Source organism: Tasmannia lanceolata, unplaced genomic scaffold (genome assembly GCF_043159265.1).
Source record: "Tasmannia lanceolata isolate RefF3 unplaced genomic scaffold, GAP_Taslan_0.1 ptg000011l, whole genome shotgun sequence".
Lineage (NCBI taxonomy): Eukaryota > Viridiplantae > Streptophyta > Magnoliopsida > Canellales > Winteraceae > Tasmannia > Tasmannia lanceolata.
In genome coordinates this window covers 9,248,924-9,265,000 of record NW_027518688.1, presented here as the reverse complement: position 1 = coordinate 9,265,000, position 16,077 = coordinate 9,248,924, and the positions used below count along the sequence as shown (strand labels likewise).

General features: G+C 39.0%; 1 protein-coding gene across 2 annotated transcripts in view; it reads left to right on the top strand.

The window, feature by feature from the left end:
• Nucleotides 1–12,610, top strand: part of LOC143886407 (Regulator of chromosome condensation (RCC1) family protein) — a 56,922-nt gene extending 44,312 nt beyond the window's left edge. The window contains exons 12-16 of one of the 2 annotated variants that reach the window (XM_077390373.1): nt 9,090–9,212; nt 9,369–9,422; nt 9,545–9,614; nt 11,456–11,489; nt 12,006–12,610. In XM_077390373.1, coding sequence (XP_077246488.1) covers nt 9,090–9,212; nt 9,369–9,422; nt 9,545–9,614; nt 11,456–11,489; nt 12,006–12,376 — 652 coding nt within the window. In that variant the 3' untranslated portion in view covers nt 12,377–12,610. Of the gene's footprint in view, nt 1–9,089; nt 9,213–9,368; nt 9,423–9,544; nt 9,615–11,455; nt 11,490–12,002 lie in introns of both variants that reach the window. The other variant, XM_077390372.1, reaches the window with a different exon arrangement.
• Nucleotides 12,611–16,077: the final 3,467 nt, after the last annotated feature.

Sequence of the window (16,077 nt, the reverse complement as noted above, 5' to 3'; positions counted from 1 at the left end):
GTAAATTCATTGCATATTTATGTTGAGTCGGACCATACTCTGTGGTATGCTCTTAATTGCCACACCAAGAAAATCGCCAAGGTTTCCTAGACTGTATCGAAGTGAGTATTTAAGTTAATTTCAAATTTTCTCTCTCTCCATAGTTATTGCCTGTTAATAATAATGTTGTCAACATACACTAACAAGTGACTAAACCTGAATGGTTATATCAAATTAAGAGAGAGCTGTATGAAGTACTTCTCTTATATCTTCTCTTTCTAAGAGCATTGCTGAGCCTATCAAATCAGGCCCTTGGTGTTTGCTTGACGCCATGGATTACCATCTTTAGTCTGCAAACAAAACATGTTTCGTTTGTAGTCTCAAACCTTTTTGGTTGTTCCATGTAGGCTTTCTCTTTCAAATGTCCGTTTAAAAATGCATTTTTCATATCCATGTGATGAATATTCCACCCAAAACCATTGAAACACTCCAGGCATAGGGGGTTCCTGACTCCAAAGAAGTGGAGTGATGTGCAAAACTCAATTGTGTGTGTTGGGGGGGGGGGGGGGGGGGTGTTGAATGGGGTTTTTCTCCTGAGAGGCTCAGCTCTTAGGCCTAGGTTCTCGTTCAGCACCCAAAAGCTCTACTGAGATGCTTCTTCCCAATCGGTATCAGACCTTAGAAGATAAGACTGCAAGGTAAACGATTGCTCGAAACGGTCGGGAAGATATTAGAAGAGCGTCTAGATCATGGGGGGAGTGGAGCCGGAGGACCACCACTGCCTCTCACCAGTTGGATTGGAAATGCCCAGGCTGTGGGTATAAGAATTTTGGGAGTCGCAGCCTTTGTCGGAGGTGTTTGATGTGGCGCAAGGAAGGAGCTCGAGGAAGGAGCCCATTAGGAGGTTCTGAAGATTTTACCCATTCGATCGAATCCTGCAGAGGGCCCGCCAGAGATTAGAATACCAATGAAGCAGATCAAAGAGCCCTCATTGGCCCTTAGAAGATGCTTGGTGGGATCAATGCATAACAACAAACGGAGCCTGGAAGAGATATGTGTAAGAGCCAAAAGTCTGGAACATGCCCCAATTACCAAAACACTTCCATATTGGCCCATTATTAGTCCTCTTCAGCTTTGAATCAGAATCCCTAGCTGAACGGATCCTCCGTCAAGGAATCGGCGCCTTTGGTGACTTCCTCTCTTCATTGAAACCCTGGAATCCAATGCTAACCTCTTCTGTGAAAGCTAGATGGATCAGATTCTACAGTATCCCGCTACAAGCATGGACCTCATCGACAATCGAGGCTTTGGGGAAGCTCTTTGGGCAGGTAATTGAAGTCCAGTTGACGGGCAACCATGATCATTGCATGAATTACGCCTCTGCCAAAGTTTTATCCATGGAATGAAAATATCATATTCCTTTTATTCGCCTCAAGGTAGGTTCAAGTAGCTTCTTTATTCATACTGAGGAGGTAGAAGAAGGGACGATAACTAGTGAAATCCTCCACCCAGCTAACAAAGAAGGAATTCCTAGTGTTTTTCAGGAGGCGGAAGATAAGCACAGTAGCATGTCATTGCCAAAGAAAAACCCAACCTGCATGAGCAAAGGAAAAGTTTTTTCAAGGAAAGGAGCAAGGGAGAAAAAAGAGCCGTTGTCCTAATTTTTTGAATTTGAACCGAGCTGGGTATCTCGGATCGTATTGTAGGAATCAGGGTTGCCCACGTCAATTCAAAAAAGAAAAGTAGGAAAAGTAGGAAAATCCAGCCGAAGGATTTTTAGAGTGTAGTAATGACCAGTATTAATGGCTCTCAAACGAAGGTTGTTAGACACGCTTAATGGAAAGGAAAGGATATATTTTCAGAACTTTTGAAGGGCTCAAGGAAATCTAATGAGAGCCTCAATAATTTAATTGGGCTACTAAGAAAGGCATGCGTCGCTTCCAGAGGAAACGTGTCCCTTTCGTACGGAATTCGATGAGTATCCGTAAAGGAGAAGGCTCCTTCTCGGGAAGCAGCTTTCAACCCAAGAAAAATAATCATTACCACAAGCAACCGACGCTTCAGGCCATTAAAGGCGGTCTATCAATATTAAGGAAGCTCCAGGGTCGTCTAAAAACAGGGAAGAAGAAGAAGAAGAAGAAAAAGTTTCATTCAACTTTTCAAGGCCTAATGGAAAACTCCAATTCTCCGATAAGGTGATGGGAAGACAGAAAAAGGAAAAGGAAGGTCTAATGGGAGGAACCAGTAGATGGAAGCAAAAAACCACCGAAAGTCAAGGAGAGAAGGCCTTATGAAGGGCCTCCAACACCAAAGGAAGTAAAAATGGAAATCCCAAAGAAGGACTAGAAGAGATTCAAGGTAGATGCTAGAAAAAATATAGAGGAATTTTTCAGTCTAGCTGGATCGAGAAATATTAAAAAAACAGGTGTTCCAAAATACAAGCTCCCGTTCTTTAAAAAGGCCTTAGAAGAAGAAAGAGAGGAAAGGAGGCATAGGTGGGTGTCCGAGCAAGGAGCGAAGGAGAGGGTAGTGGTAGTTTTTCCTGAGGAATTGGCGACCTGTCGGGTTGACGAGGATGCTAGCGTAGTGGATGAGATGGCTGATTTCCTGGCAATAGGGGATGTATTCAGGTCAGGGCCGGAAGACCAATCAACAGAGGATAAAGGGTAGGAAAAGAGTCAGGGGCAGAAAAAAGATGGGTCTTCTGACCCCAGTAATTAGAAAGTTTTCCATCCTCTTGCTGTTGTAAATATCTTTTTGGGTTGGTCTTTAGTATCCTCTTCTTTTTTCTGGCTTTATTAGCCTTTTAGAGATGGTGGAACTTGAAAGGTGCCTTGACGTTTTTTGGATTTTGAAGTTTCTAGTTAAAAGTTTTTCTGCGAAGGAGTATCTCTAGACAACAGCGAGAATTTTCAGAAGTTTTGATATCTCACTTTGGGGACTCTTTTAGTACTAAGGGGGCTGCAGTTAGTTCTTTTTTTGAAGGTTTGATGTTATCGATAAGTTTTCCCTGTCTTTTGTTCTGAAGGTGGGCTTAAACTTTCCCTAGGTGCAACCAATCGGTGTGGTATTTATGTCTCTTCTTTCTCATTAGTTAAGAAGGTGGGTCTTAGTACATTCAAGGAGGATTATTGATTGGAGTCCTCTATCGGCTTGAGAGACCATGGTCTTTCGCTTAGCGAGCCAGTGCTCCCAGGAAGCCTTCTTGTAGTGCTTTATGTGGAACCTTATTTCTTTGCTGGAGGATCGTTTTGGTTGATGTTAGAATTTTCAGCGGTGTAATGTAGTGAAGAAGGGAAGGTGAAGGTGGTTAGATGTAGTATGCTACCACATTTTCAACAGGAAGTATAGTTGGCAACATTGGATGAGGATGAGAGGAGGTACGTGGAGAAAACACTCTTTAGGTTCTTGACTCAGTTCAAGACATTTTTACTCGGTTTCTTGATTTCTTGATCAGATTTGATGAAGTGAGGGATGTATGTAGTTTCTGCTGGTGGCTGTATTTCGTAGGTATAGTGATGATGGTTGGAAAGTGTTGATATGAGAGCAAATTTAGTGGGGTCTATTAGGTGCTGGAGTAACTTTGTACTCAGTTTGTAGTCTTCGATGTTTTCTTTAGGGATCCTGGAGTATACTCCTGGATTTCGTACTATGTATTTTCTAGAGGGACTGCTGGTCCCCATGTACATTTCATGGTATTAATACAATAGTCACTTTTCAAAAAAATAAAATAAAAATGGTCGGGGAACTGGTTTTGCCTCTTCTGCAACCACTGTAACTTCAATTAGCGGAATAGATGCAGACGATGCCAGCGAAAGAAATTGAAATCGCTCTCTCCAACTGTTTCCCTACATGAGAGAAACCATCCAGAACTATATGTTTTGGGGGAGGGCTCTCAAACGGGGAGTTAAGAAAAGAGCAGGAAGGCGGCGTGGGGATTGGTTTTGCTCCTCATGCGATTACTTCAACTTCAAGTGGCGAGACAAATGCCATTGGTGTCGGCAGGTTAGAAACTCTCCAAGTGTGGTGACCCATGTTAGTCCAACAACCTCACTGGAGGTTGATAATAGTGAGGCCGAGCGATGGCCTGACACCGGTAAAATTTCCTCACATGCGGAGGGAGGGGTTTCAACTTTATCCATCTCGGGCAAGGTAGTGGAAGTACGAATGGATACCCTAAAGGCTTGTCTGATAGGGAGAAAGAGAGATAACAATGGGACCCTGGAGGACCTTTGGATTTGGGCACAAAAGTTTTGGGATATTCCATCCCTCCATTGTCCCTGCATCATGGCGAAGAACGAGTTCCTTTTTATGTTTGAATTGGAATCACCAAGGGACCGGAGGCGTTGGGGAATCAAGTGCTCTCTCTCTCTCTCTCTCTCTCTCTCTCACCTTGGAATAGGGATTTCATTCAAGGTGCGGAAGCTCTCTGGGTCAACTTCTATGGTATTACATTACATGCATGGGCCATTTCAACGGTGGAAGCTTTTGGGAGCCTCTTTGGCAAGGTTCCCCGATGGAACCTTGGTAAGCCTCTTTGGCAAGCTTTTGGGAGACGAAGATGAAAGGCAACCACCAGCATTGTATGAGTTTTGTATGGCCCAAAATCTTAGCTCCCCGATGGAAGCTATCTACTTGTTAAAATTTGGATCTCAGACCATTACCATACCATTGGATTGAAATTCAAGAGAAAATAGGGGAGTGCTCAACTAATTACGAGACCTCCATCACCTTAAGTTCTAAGGGGCTGCTTTCAATGATCGAAGCTACTCTGGGTCTCGCTAATTTGGGCATTTTGGCAGTGCCACCTTTCGAAGGCCTTCCTGAGTTGCAGGGCTGGCTCTCCGGCGAACCCTTGGGGCCCACTCTGAATTCAAATTTTAATTTTGACCAATCAAATTCTAAAGGTGCGTTGCTTAAGAATGGGCCTGTGGAAGATGCATTGGGATCTGTGAACAAGAGATCTGGTCAAACTTGCCCGTTACCTGCTGGGTCCGGCTCTAAGACAATTGACCTATCTGCCCCTAAAAGAAAACCTGGACGGATGGATCCTCCTACCAAGAAGAGGATCTTGATTGGTCATATTCCAAAATTTTTGAATATTCAGGAATCTTTTAAGCCTCAGGATTCTGGTTTGAGCCATCTTGGATTAAAAATTAAGGCCCGGAAGGCTAGTTCTAAAGGAAAGTTTCTTAAAAGGAAATTGGAGAAACCCTCAGAATCTACATCAGTAGGGACAAAGGAGAAATCTTTTGGCCGGGTTCCAAAATTTCTCAAACCATTTTCGCATCTGCCCAAGGTTTGTACTTCTTATGGATAATTAATCAATGGCCTCCCCCTAGTTTCTGCCCCAGATGAAGCTATTGGGCCTGGGGGAGCGGGGGCCCCAGTCCATAGTATTTTCGCTAGGGTTTGGGTTAAAGATGTATTAAGCGTACCGCTGAGTTTTCCTTGGTATCATTATTTTTTGGGTGTTGGGGAGAGGGCTGCAATCATTAATTATCTAATATTTTGGTGTGAAAAGACGCATCTTGTCAGGATTAGGTTATCATCGCTCAACTTCCCTTCACTTGTTGAGCATAATACTCTACATAGTTCTATTGCCGAGGAGAGGGAAGTTGTAAAGGTTATGGTATTGGGTTAGAGGGTATTACAAATCCCATATTTTGAAGGGAAGTCTTTATACGCGATAGTGGAGAAGGGGGACAGACATTGGTCATGCGGTGACCCTTATATAAAGGGGCAAGGAGAGACTATTGGAATCCCTTTGGAGAATTGGGAACTGCTCTCATCTTCTGACAAGTTGGGAATTGAAAATCAAAGTAACACGCAACACGACTCACCTTCATCTCCCTCATGCTCCAGGGGTCAGAAAAGAAAGTTATTTATGGAGATTTTGGTTTTGGAAAAGATTCTTTACAAGATGAGAACAATGATTTATGATGAAGAGAGGGCCTCCATAAACGAGCGGCCCATAAAGAGGTCTCGGGAGACCTCCTTAGGAAACAATAGAAATTATTTAAGGAGGCTCAAGATTGCCCTTGGACATTCCATAGTCTCTGTGGGACAGATTCGGTTAAAGATACCAACTCGCCTCTGCACAAACACCCTTTCTTCAAATTAATTTTGAACGATGAAAGGATTTCGAGGAAGCGGCAATGGGAAGCCAACAAGGCGCTGGGCATTCGGCTGGTGGAAGAAAGGATTGCAAGTAGAAAGAGTCCTGGCTCTTGGAAATGAATCTGGAGGACATTCTCACAGACATGCCGGACTATCAAATCCAGCACCTTCTGGTGGAGTTGGAGAAGTGCTCTTCTTAGATGAGCAAGTCCGTTCTTAGGTGCTTCTGGGAATTTTGTGGAAGGAGGGTGGTCTTCAAAACTCTCCGGATGTTCTAGAATATAGGAGCTTTATGGTGGTCTCTTTACAAATAGCGTTGGAGGTATTATGGTCAGTCCTATAGTTATTGATTTGTAAGTTTGTTTAGGTGACTCTTGTGGATCTTTTCTCGATTGAAGTTTGCGTTTGGGTGAAGTTAGCATGTTTTTCTCTTGAAATCTGGTGGCGGTTTTGGATCACCTTTGTGGACGCCCTTTGATTTTCGGAAGGGACTCTCCGACTTAGAAACGAAATGACTAAAAGCCCATTTCCTTACGCCTCAACTACATGCGGTAGCACTACTTGAACTCACAGTCTAAGCAAAAGAGGAGAATAATCAGAGAGAAACAGAGTGGACACTTCATGAATTCACACTGTTTGCCTCGTTCTTATCCAGATCAAAAGAGGAGAGAAATCAGAAGTTGATTCAGTTTTTAGGTATTCTTCTTCCACTCAACCCCCTCCCTCCTCTCTCTCTCTCTCTCTCTCTCTCTCTCTCTCTCTCTCTCTCTGCAACTCTGCCCTAGTGATTATAATCAAATCTGATATCTAGAGATTGGGATTTCACCTCGTTTGTAGATAAATCGAGATCTGATTCTTTTTTTTGTCTTGATTATTGTATGCGATTTTCTAATTGCATGTGATCATGTCTCCATGCCGGTTACCTTATGTTTCTTGTTTGACTTAGGCTTTTTGAACATTAGCTGACGTTTTTCTTTAATTTTCTGGTTGCTAAGATAAAGCTTTAACCGATTGTGATACTAATTTTTATCTTAGGTTTATGGTTTGATCTAGATATTTTCAACAGAAGTTGATTTTTTCGTAGATGAAGGCTGAAGAAAAGAGAGAAAATGACAATGTTAAAAACCATGGAAGGAGATACAAAGAATGCTGATTCCAGTAGGCCCTAGATGATGTGGACATCCCCCACATCTTAGGCACATAAAAATGAATATAAATGACTCCAATAATCCAATAAAATAAAATAAATTAAGATAAATGCAATAATAAAAAGAAGGATCCGAATGATCCAACGGCTCGGATCACACATCAATATGATTCACTTCCTCCTTGACCAGTTACTATTGTTGTATCCCTCACTTTTTGTATAGATTTTTTCTGTGTACTGTGACCATCTCGGTCTTTGTTTTTAATAAAATTTGGCTATCATTTAAAAAAAGAAAAGAAAAAAAAAACCATAATAATCAACTATCTCTACGAGGTGCATGTGTGTGTGATTGTGCATATTTGCGGGGTGTTCTGTTAATCTGCGTGTATCAAAAAAATCCTCACCAACATAGAGGCTTTAAAAAATGTGGATGCAACATGTGCTTGGCAGCGTTAAAGATTGTTGATAATTTGCTCTTACATTGGTCCTTTGCTTGCAGTATGTAGGTTCCTCTTTGATCTGTTTGGAGTTCTTTGGTCATTGCTGTCATTGTTTGTTGCTTTGTTAGAGACATGATCCAATCGGATTTTTCTGGAGTTTTTCTTTTGCGGGGTACACTTGGTGGCAAATTGATGTTTGGTTTTAAATAGGATTTTAAGAAATCAGGTGACATCCTTGGATGTGAAGACATGCATGTGTTGGGAAAAAGTTTCTACAAATAGAGGCAATTTGGAAGTCGTAGATGGATGGAAGAGTCTGCCATGTGGACGTCTTCTCGAGTTCTCGTAATCTCGATGGGTGCTCTTTTGGCAACCCAATACCAATGGGCATGTTAGATAATGCTTTAATAGTTATGTTAATTTTATTTTAGTCCTCTTTCATATACACCACATGCAGGTCACTTGCTATCATTTAGGGATATTTGAGGTTGTAATGGTATTTAACCAAAAATGGGATATAAATATGTAGTACTGACACAAAATCATGCCAATTCAATTAGGCCGCCACCTTAATTTTCCAGGTATCAGATCCCTAGTTGATTTTTTTTCAAATCAGTTCGTTTTCAAGGAAATTCTTTGAAGATAGAATAATTTATGGATGAAATTCTAATATGAAAAGATCGAGAACAGGGATCCTCTAAATTCGATCGTCTATACAATCTTTCAAAGGATCTGACAGAAGTATCCTACTCTGAGAATTCGATAAGGATACCCTTGTACTCTTAATTGACATTGTGGTGGTGGCAGTACTGAATTGGTGTAGCAAGCTCTGCCTTGTGGGTTGCAAAACCTCACACAAAAGAAAAGGAGAGGAAAACAATCAATTCTAGGCTGAGAGGAATTGGAGTGCTGTTGTAAGGAATCCTAACTCATCTCAGTATACGTGGGCTCAATGGGAACAGTGATGGTAATTGAGGCCTAGGTTCCTTTACATATAGTTATCAAGCTCATATTGGATGCTCAATAGTTTAACTAGCTGAATTTATGAGTTGGTGAATCCAATATAATGGCTAAATGGAAATTGGATATTAATTTCACCAAATGTTCTTGTGGTACCCAATGGGTTGATCATAACTGACTTCAATTTCTGCAGTTAAGCGTACTTTAAACTTCCGACTATTTTACAATTTTTATTGGTAAAAGAAAATTTTTCAGTTTTTTTTTCTGTGGATGTAGTGAATAATCATTAGTTCAACTTAGAATACCATTATATCAGTTCTAGTCTCTTTCTGGCATAATACTGGCATGACTATTTTTTTTTTTTTTTGAAACTGATAGCCAAATGACTACTGTTTTCTCACCAACTTTAATCTCTTTCTGGTTTTTTATATCTTTATTATCAGTGGCTGGAATATCCGCTGCTTCGATTCAGGTTTTTTGTTTCATGTCTGTGGTGCTGATGCATCTTGTATAAGTTGGGGTTGTGCTCAATATGGAGAGCTAGGATATGGCCCGGATGGACAAAAGTAAGTTTTTTTTTAATATTTATTCATTGAAGTCGCCATTAAAAAAAATATATTCATTGAGGTGCTACCTTTGGCGTCTTTCTCTCTCTTTTTTTCCCCTTCATGATTAATCCATTATGCATTTTGATTCATTTCTGTCTTTCTTTACTACCACAGGTCTTCTTCGATTCCTAAAAAAGTTGAAATCCTTGAGGGTATGCATGTTATTAGGTATGCTATTGAGACATTTCCTTCTCTCTTTTTTTTTTTGAATGATTGATGCAATTCTTTTCTCGTCTAATTCAGTAATTGTTTGCTTGACACCAATTAACATCAAATTTAATTCTTTCTAGTGTTGCTTGTGGTTTGGGTCATTCACTGATAGTTGTGGATAGAGAAAATGTTGGGGAGCGATTGCACCAGGTAATGTAAAAATGTCCGCATATTCTTTCAGTTGTTTCACTTGATTGTATTATTATTAGGTCATGAAAAAAAAAATGAAATGTAGGAGCCAAACTACCTCAGAAAAGGTCCTTATGCCTATCCTTCTTTTCAGTTATTTTCTATTCATATATATAATATTAGTGATACACAACTTCATTTTAAAATTGTGAGACATTCCCAATTGCATGCTGATGTTAATTATAGATTTTTATCGACCAGAGATTTACTTCTTTTTTTCTTTTTTTTTTTAATATCACCAGAGATTTTTCCTACTTCATTGGGGGTTCTCTTTTTTGTTTTATATGATATATAAAATTGGACATTTACCATTTTTGGTGCTTGAAATTCTGTTTCACGTTGAAATGATGTCAAAGCTTGAACGTCTTCAATTTATACTGTTATTTATTTTTAAGTTTAAATTTGTAACATGATTAGTGTTAGTGTCAATCAACATTTGGATTTTTTAGAATTTTTGTAGGGTTGCTAATTTTGCTTTTTTGCAGAGTTATGGTCCTCTGGAGTTTTTTTTATTTTTATTTTTTTGAGAAAAGAATCTTTCTTGATTTCATCCATCCCCCCCCCCCCCCCCCCCCCCCCCCCCCCCCCCCCTTTTTTCTTCAAGAGTGAAAGACCCACTTGAGATGACTCAAATGAGTCTCTATACAACTAGAACATAAGAGATCCTGATAAGTCTGTGTCAAGTCTCAACCTATGAGCTGGGGCCTGGGGGTACTACTCAAGCGGTCACGCCCTATGTCACAAATATGGTTCGCGGGAATTTCTCGGTAAGGGAAAATATCTGGATATATTAATCTTTTTAAATTTTTTTTGGGTTTATATTTGGAACAAACAATAAAATGAAATAATTTAAAAATGAGGAAAAGGATTGTACGCTCGAGCGTACCAAGCTTATGGTACGCTCGAGTGCCCAATCACATATGGGCCCACTTTGTTAGGATGATCCAAAACATTCATTTGAAAGGCCCTATCATAGACAGGGTGTGTACCAATAATCAGCTCCATAGGATCATCCTAACCCATCCATTTGTTGAGGGCAAAATGGACAGACCACAAATCTGCCCATTTTTGCCCTCCACTTTTGGAGGGGTTAGGATGATTCAATCGAGCTGATTTTTGGTACACACCATATATATGATAGGGCCTTGCAAATCAATGCTTTGGATCACCACAAAAAATGTGGGACCCATGTGATTGGGGCACTCGAGCGTACCATAAGCTTGGTACGCTCGAGCGTACAATCCCTTTCCTCTTTAAAAATATATAAATTAATAAAAAATAAAAATAATTTTTTTTGTGAAAATATCGTAAAAATATCGTTATATTTCTTAAATTCTTGGGATTATTTCGGGATTCGTTTTATCAAAATATCACGATAAAATCGCTATATTTTGAAAATATCGGAGATATTTGTGACATAGGTTACTCCATTGCCTGCTTAACTAAGCAATACTCACCAACATCAAACCGATTTGCTGGTGGTTTTAAAAATCCACTATGCTTCCTTCCTATTATGAAGAACTTATGTTGTTTCTTTGTTATTATAGACTTTTTCATGTTCTCCATATTTTTTCTCAAATCGATATTGTAAGAAACTTCAGTCTGAAATATCTGCATTTTATTTATGTTTTATATTGCTACCAAGAAAGACTGCTATCATTTTCCTCTTCTTTATGGATATATCTCATGCATTTGTTTTTTGCGTTGCCCATGTGGGGGGCGTATTAAAACGGAGTTTTGCTAACTATGGTTGTGTTAATAGTCTATCTAGAACATTTTTTAATGATGTCTGGTTCTTGCAGCTTGAAGTTTATGATGGCGAACCTCCTGCTGAAGGTAAGTTGACATTGCGATTAATCCATTCATAATTGCTTTTTCTGATTGGCACAATTAATCCGTTAGCCATACCTGATTTTTATATCACTGGAAATGATGTATGATGCTTGCCTCAACTTCCTACGTTTTGGGGGAAGTTCCTACGCTCTACACAATTATTCACAGACATATCTTTTTCATATCACTCCTAATCATCTAAAGTTGACTTTTGGAAAATGAAAAGTCCAAAGCTCATGCATGACTAGATTGCAATATGGGCTATTCCTGACATCTGAATCTTGATTAACTTGGGTATTTTTTGAAAAAGCTCATAGGCCATGTCATATTTTCAACTATGTTGGGAGACTTACGCCTCAGATCTTAGTAATGAGGAATTCAGAGACTTAAAGTTTTTTTTTCATATAAGATTCTGTAATTAAATCCGACCCCAACTAGTTTGGGACAAAGGCTTTTTTGAGTTGAGTTGAGTATAAGATTTTGTAATTAAATCTTTGATCTAAATTAATCCTGCAGCAGCGAGTGAAGATCCCAAGAGCCAAATGGTTGGGGTGAAGAAAACTAATACAAAGGGGGCTGCTAATGCTCCTACAAATTCTAAAAAGAGGAAGAAATCCAAGGACTCTTCAGAATCTGAAGACGAAGCCAATGACAGTGATGATAGTGAAGAGGATGCAAATGGTGAGGTTGAAGTGAAGGGGAAGCGCGGCGGGAAAACTGTGAGTAGAGGCCGAGGTCGGAGTGCCAAGAAGCCTGTGGTGGAAGAGAAGAAAAGTTCTGGACGTGGTCGGGGCCGTCCTAAAGCTGAGGAGAAGAAAAGTGCCAGGGAAAGTGCTCGTCCTGGCCGAGGTCGAGGAAAAGCTGGGAAGAGGGGCAAGGCCAGAAAGTGAGAATTTTTCCTATCCATTTTGAGTTCTTTTTGTCGATCCAAATTGCTGGTTTTTATTTTTAACCCTTCTAATTGATTCTCTGCTTAGTGGCTAGCAACAATTTTCATTGACAAAACACTTTTGATCATAACTTCATTCTAAGCCAAGGGTAGACTGAAGGGAAAATGCTCATAGGCCATGTCATATTTTCAACTTTGTACTTTGTTAATGTTAAAAGGGATTTTCTATGATTCATATAGTTGTACTTTGCAATATCTGTAGTTACTGTAATGATGTTGCTTATATTTAGGAGAGTAGTATTTGCATATTTCAGAAAAACGTGTTCAGTATCCATTTCTTGGCATTCTTGCACAAATCATCTATATAGGTTTTGGGGGTATTTTGCAAGAACCACATTGCCATTAAGATGTTTTTTGTCACAACCATGAGGTTTTGGGCTCAATACCAGGATACTTACCACAGAAGAACAAGTAATAATATGGTGAAAAACTAAGGGCATCTTTGGATAAAAATTATTTGTAAATAACCTTTTGAGTATATGTTTTTAAGGTAAATGTGATTATTTGCAAATAAATGTTAGAATAGTTCAAAAATGCTAATAGTAGTTAATGGCTTCTAAAGAGTCTAAAATAATTTTATTTACAAATGAAGATGGATTTTAATGGCATTAGATAGATTTTAGTGGCATTCAACTGGCACTAAATTTTATTGTCCATTTGCAAGTGCCTACTACTTTTGTTGATAACGGTGAGTTTGCAGCTAAAAATATAGATCAAAAGAGAACAGATACATGGTACATGTCGAACTGCCGTGATCTTGGGCTTTTGTAAGATTAACGCGTTTGATGATCAATGGCCTAAGATAAACTTAAAAGACATTAACGATGTAAAATTGGTGTAAAATAAAATTTACACTTATTTTTCCACTTTAAAATGGGGGTAAATTTTATTTATTTTTTTCTTTTTTTGCCCATTTTGCACTTTGAAAGAAACAGTGCCTTGAAATTGATGCCTTCTGAGAAAAAAATTCTCCTGATTATGCTTCTGGCAGTGAGATTAAAATCTGTAGTCCCATGTTGCTTTGATTCTAGGTTAAGTTGCAAAACTTTAGTCCCATTTTGTTTTCAAAACATTTTTCCCCAAAGATCCGAGGCCTATGTAAGGTATTTAGATGTACAATATTATTTCTTCTTTGATCTTAAAGAAAAGCTTGAATAAGAGTTATTCAAGTGTAATTCAATAGAATAGTTAAAAAAACCTATCAATTTCTCTAGAGGAACAAGTTAGGAAACACCACTCCGGCTTACATCAATAGTGGGAATTTTAATTCCAGCTATTTATTTTGGGTAGTGTAGTCCTTCATTCTTAGATTAGATCTTCCATGTTTAGGTTTTTTTATGGGCCGTTGGATACGCAGATTTTAGAATCCGGGATTTCTTCAAAATTGTAGCTAAGAGACGAGAAGAAGCAAACCAGCCGTCGTTTTTGACTTCTCACCTTTCTTCCGGCAGCAAGAGAATAGCAGATCCTCCCATTTTTCCAGGTTTAAGAAGTCTCAGGATGCAAGAGAGATTTTTAAAACCTGAATTTCTCACTTAAAATCCAAGAAACGCTGTCAGAACAGCATACAATAGCTTGATCATGAACCCTCTTTTACACTGTTTTCAAACTAAAAATCTAGATTGTAAAATCCGCGTATCCAAATGGCCCCTTAGTGTCTTTCTGGGATAGTATTCTAGGGTATTTTAAGATTTTTTTTTGTTATTAAAAAGTAGGTTAGAATGTAATTAGTTTCTTTTGTCTCATTTTTAATGTTAGAATGATGTTCCCCATAGATTAAAAAAAAATGTTTACTTTCTCGTATAATATTAGTTTTTTTAATTAAAATTCTTCAGTAGGATTAATTTCTTCGAAAATATATCGCGATTCGGAGTAAACTTCCTACAAGATGTTGCTCTTTCCCTGGATCGCCAACCAGTAAGCAAAGCATTTAGATTGGTTAGCTGGAATGCTAGCCAAATCGGGTCTTTTTGCGTGAAGGATACATCTATCAAGTACCATTTCCGTTTCTTCGATTGCATGTTTAGTTAGTTTTCAGTTGGAATAAATAAAATATGTTTGAATAGTTTATTTTTTGTAATATATTTTGCATTATGGGGATTACGAACACTAGTATAGATCGATTTACGTTGGACAAAGGTTGATGCTTAATACCTTCTAGGTGGGGGTTCTACGTGAAAGCAAAAGATCCCACTTCGGAAAAGCAATTGGATGCGGAAGGGCACTCTCTCCTTGATGACTAGCTTTTAAGGGTAAGTTATACCTGAGTTCTAACACTTCCAACCTTAAAACTAGAGAATGAATTGAAACGTATGCTTTGTACCATATAATCATGGACGGGTCCTAGGTGCTATCTAAGTGGGTAGTCTTCATCTGGTTGACCAACCCGGAGTTCTGATGGCGACTACTTCAAGTAGATGCAACACTAGATGTTATGACAATTGATGAAGATGAAGATTAAGATGGTGATTAAATTGAAGTTCAAGATCTTTGAAATGATATTTGAGATATTGAGTTTCAATTGCTTAGTACTTAATGTTTTTTCTGTTGAGTAATTTTTAGTAAATCCCTCTAATATTGGATTCTTTGATATTTAGAAGTTAGAACTTAATGAGGTGGTAGCTATTGGTAACAAAGTTTTTGCCAAAATTTTACATAATTTTACTATGGGATTTGCTAGCGTCCATCGCGGAAGGCATTTCGTGGATGGTCTGTTGCATCTGACAGCAGCCACCTCGTGAATGAAGACAAAATCTGCTGAAAAGTGAGCCTCTGTGGCTGTTGTCAGTCGCAATAGACCATCCATATTAGAGAATGAAATCAAATCATTTAGCATAAGATCAAATTTTCTGATTGGATATGATTACGTTAGATTGAGTAGTTGGGCTAGATTAGGTAAGTGAATTAGATTAGCATAATCTAGTTATCTTTTTCTTTCTTTCTTTATTCCTTAAGTGCTATATATAAGCATTGTTAGGATTCATTGCAATCATCCAAGAATAATAAAAAAATCTCTAAATTTATCATAGTATCAGAGCAGGTCGATCGGACCTCACCTGGAGCACAATCCGGAGAACTCCGTTCTCCGGGCGGACTGCTAATAGCCGTCCGCCGGGCCACCGATATTTTTCTCTTCTGTCTTGGCATCTCAGCCCTCTTCATCTGTTCGATACAAACCCATTGATCTTTCTCATTTTTTCCTTATCGAAGATAGCTGCTGTTATTTCCCATTTTTTGTCCTTAGTAACCCTCATTTCATGCCATCCTTGTCGTATTGTCCTTGTTCAATCTCGTCATTGTTGCCTGCTGTAGACACCCCATTTTGACCGGACCCTATTTCCCCAAAATTGAAGCACCCCCTTCGTAGTGTACAAGAATAGTAAAAAATACTTTGAGAGGTTGAGGAAGGGGGTGCATAAAATATATCACTTCTCTTTTCTTTTAAAATATCCATCTACTTTACCCAGGCCACCCCATCTTTTTGTAGAATAAAAGAGTAGTCATGAAATACATTAGAGGGGGCTGTCTAGAGAAGCAAAAGGGGGGGGGGGGGGGGGGGGGGCATTAATATATCATTATCCTTTATAAGGGATCGAAGGAGCTCATTTCAAAAAAAAAGAAAAAAAAAATTTGGCAGAGAGA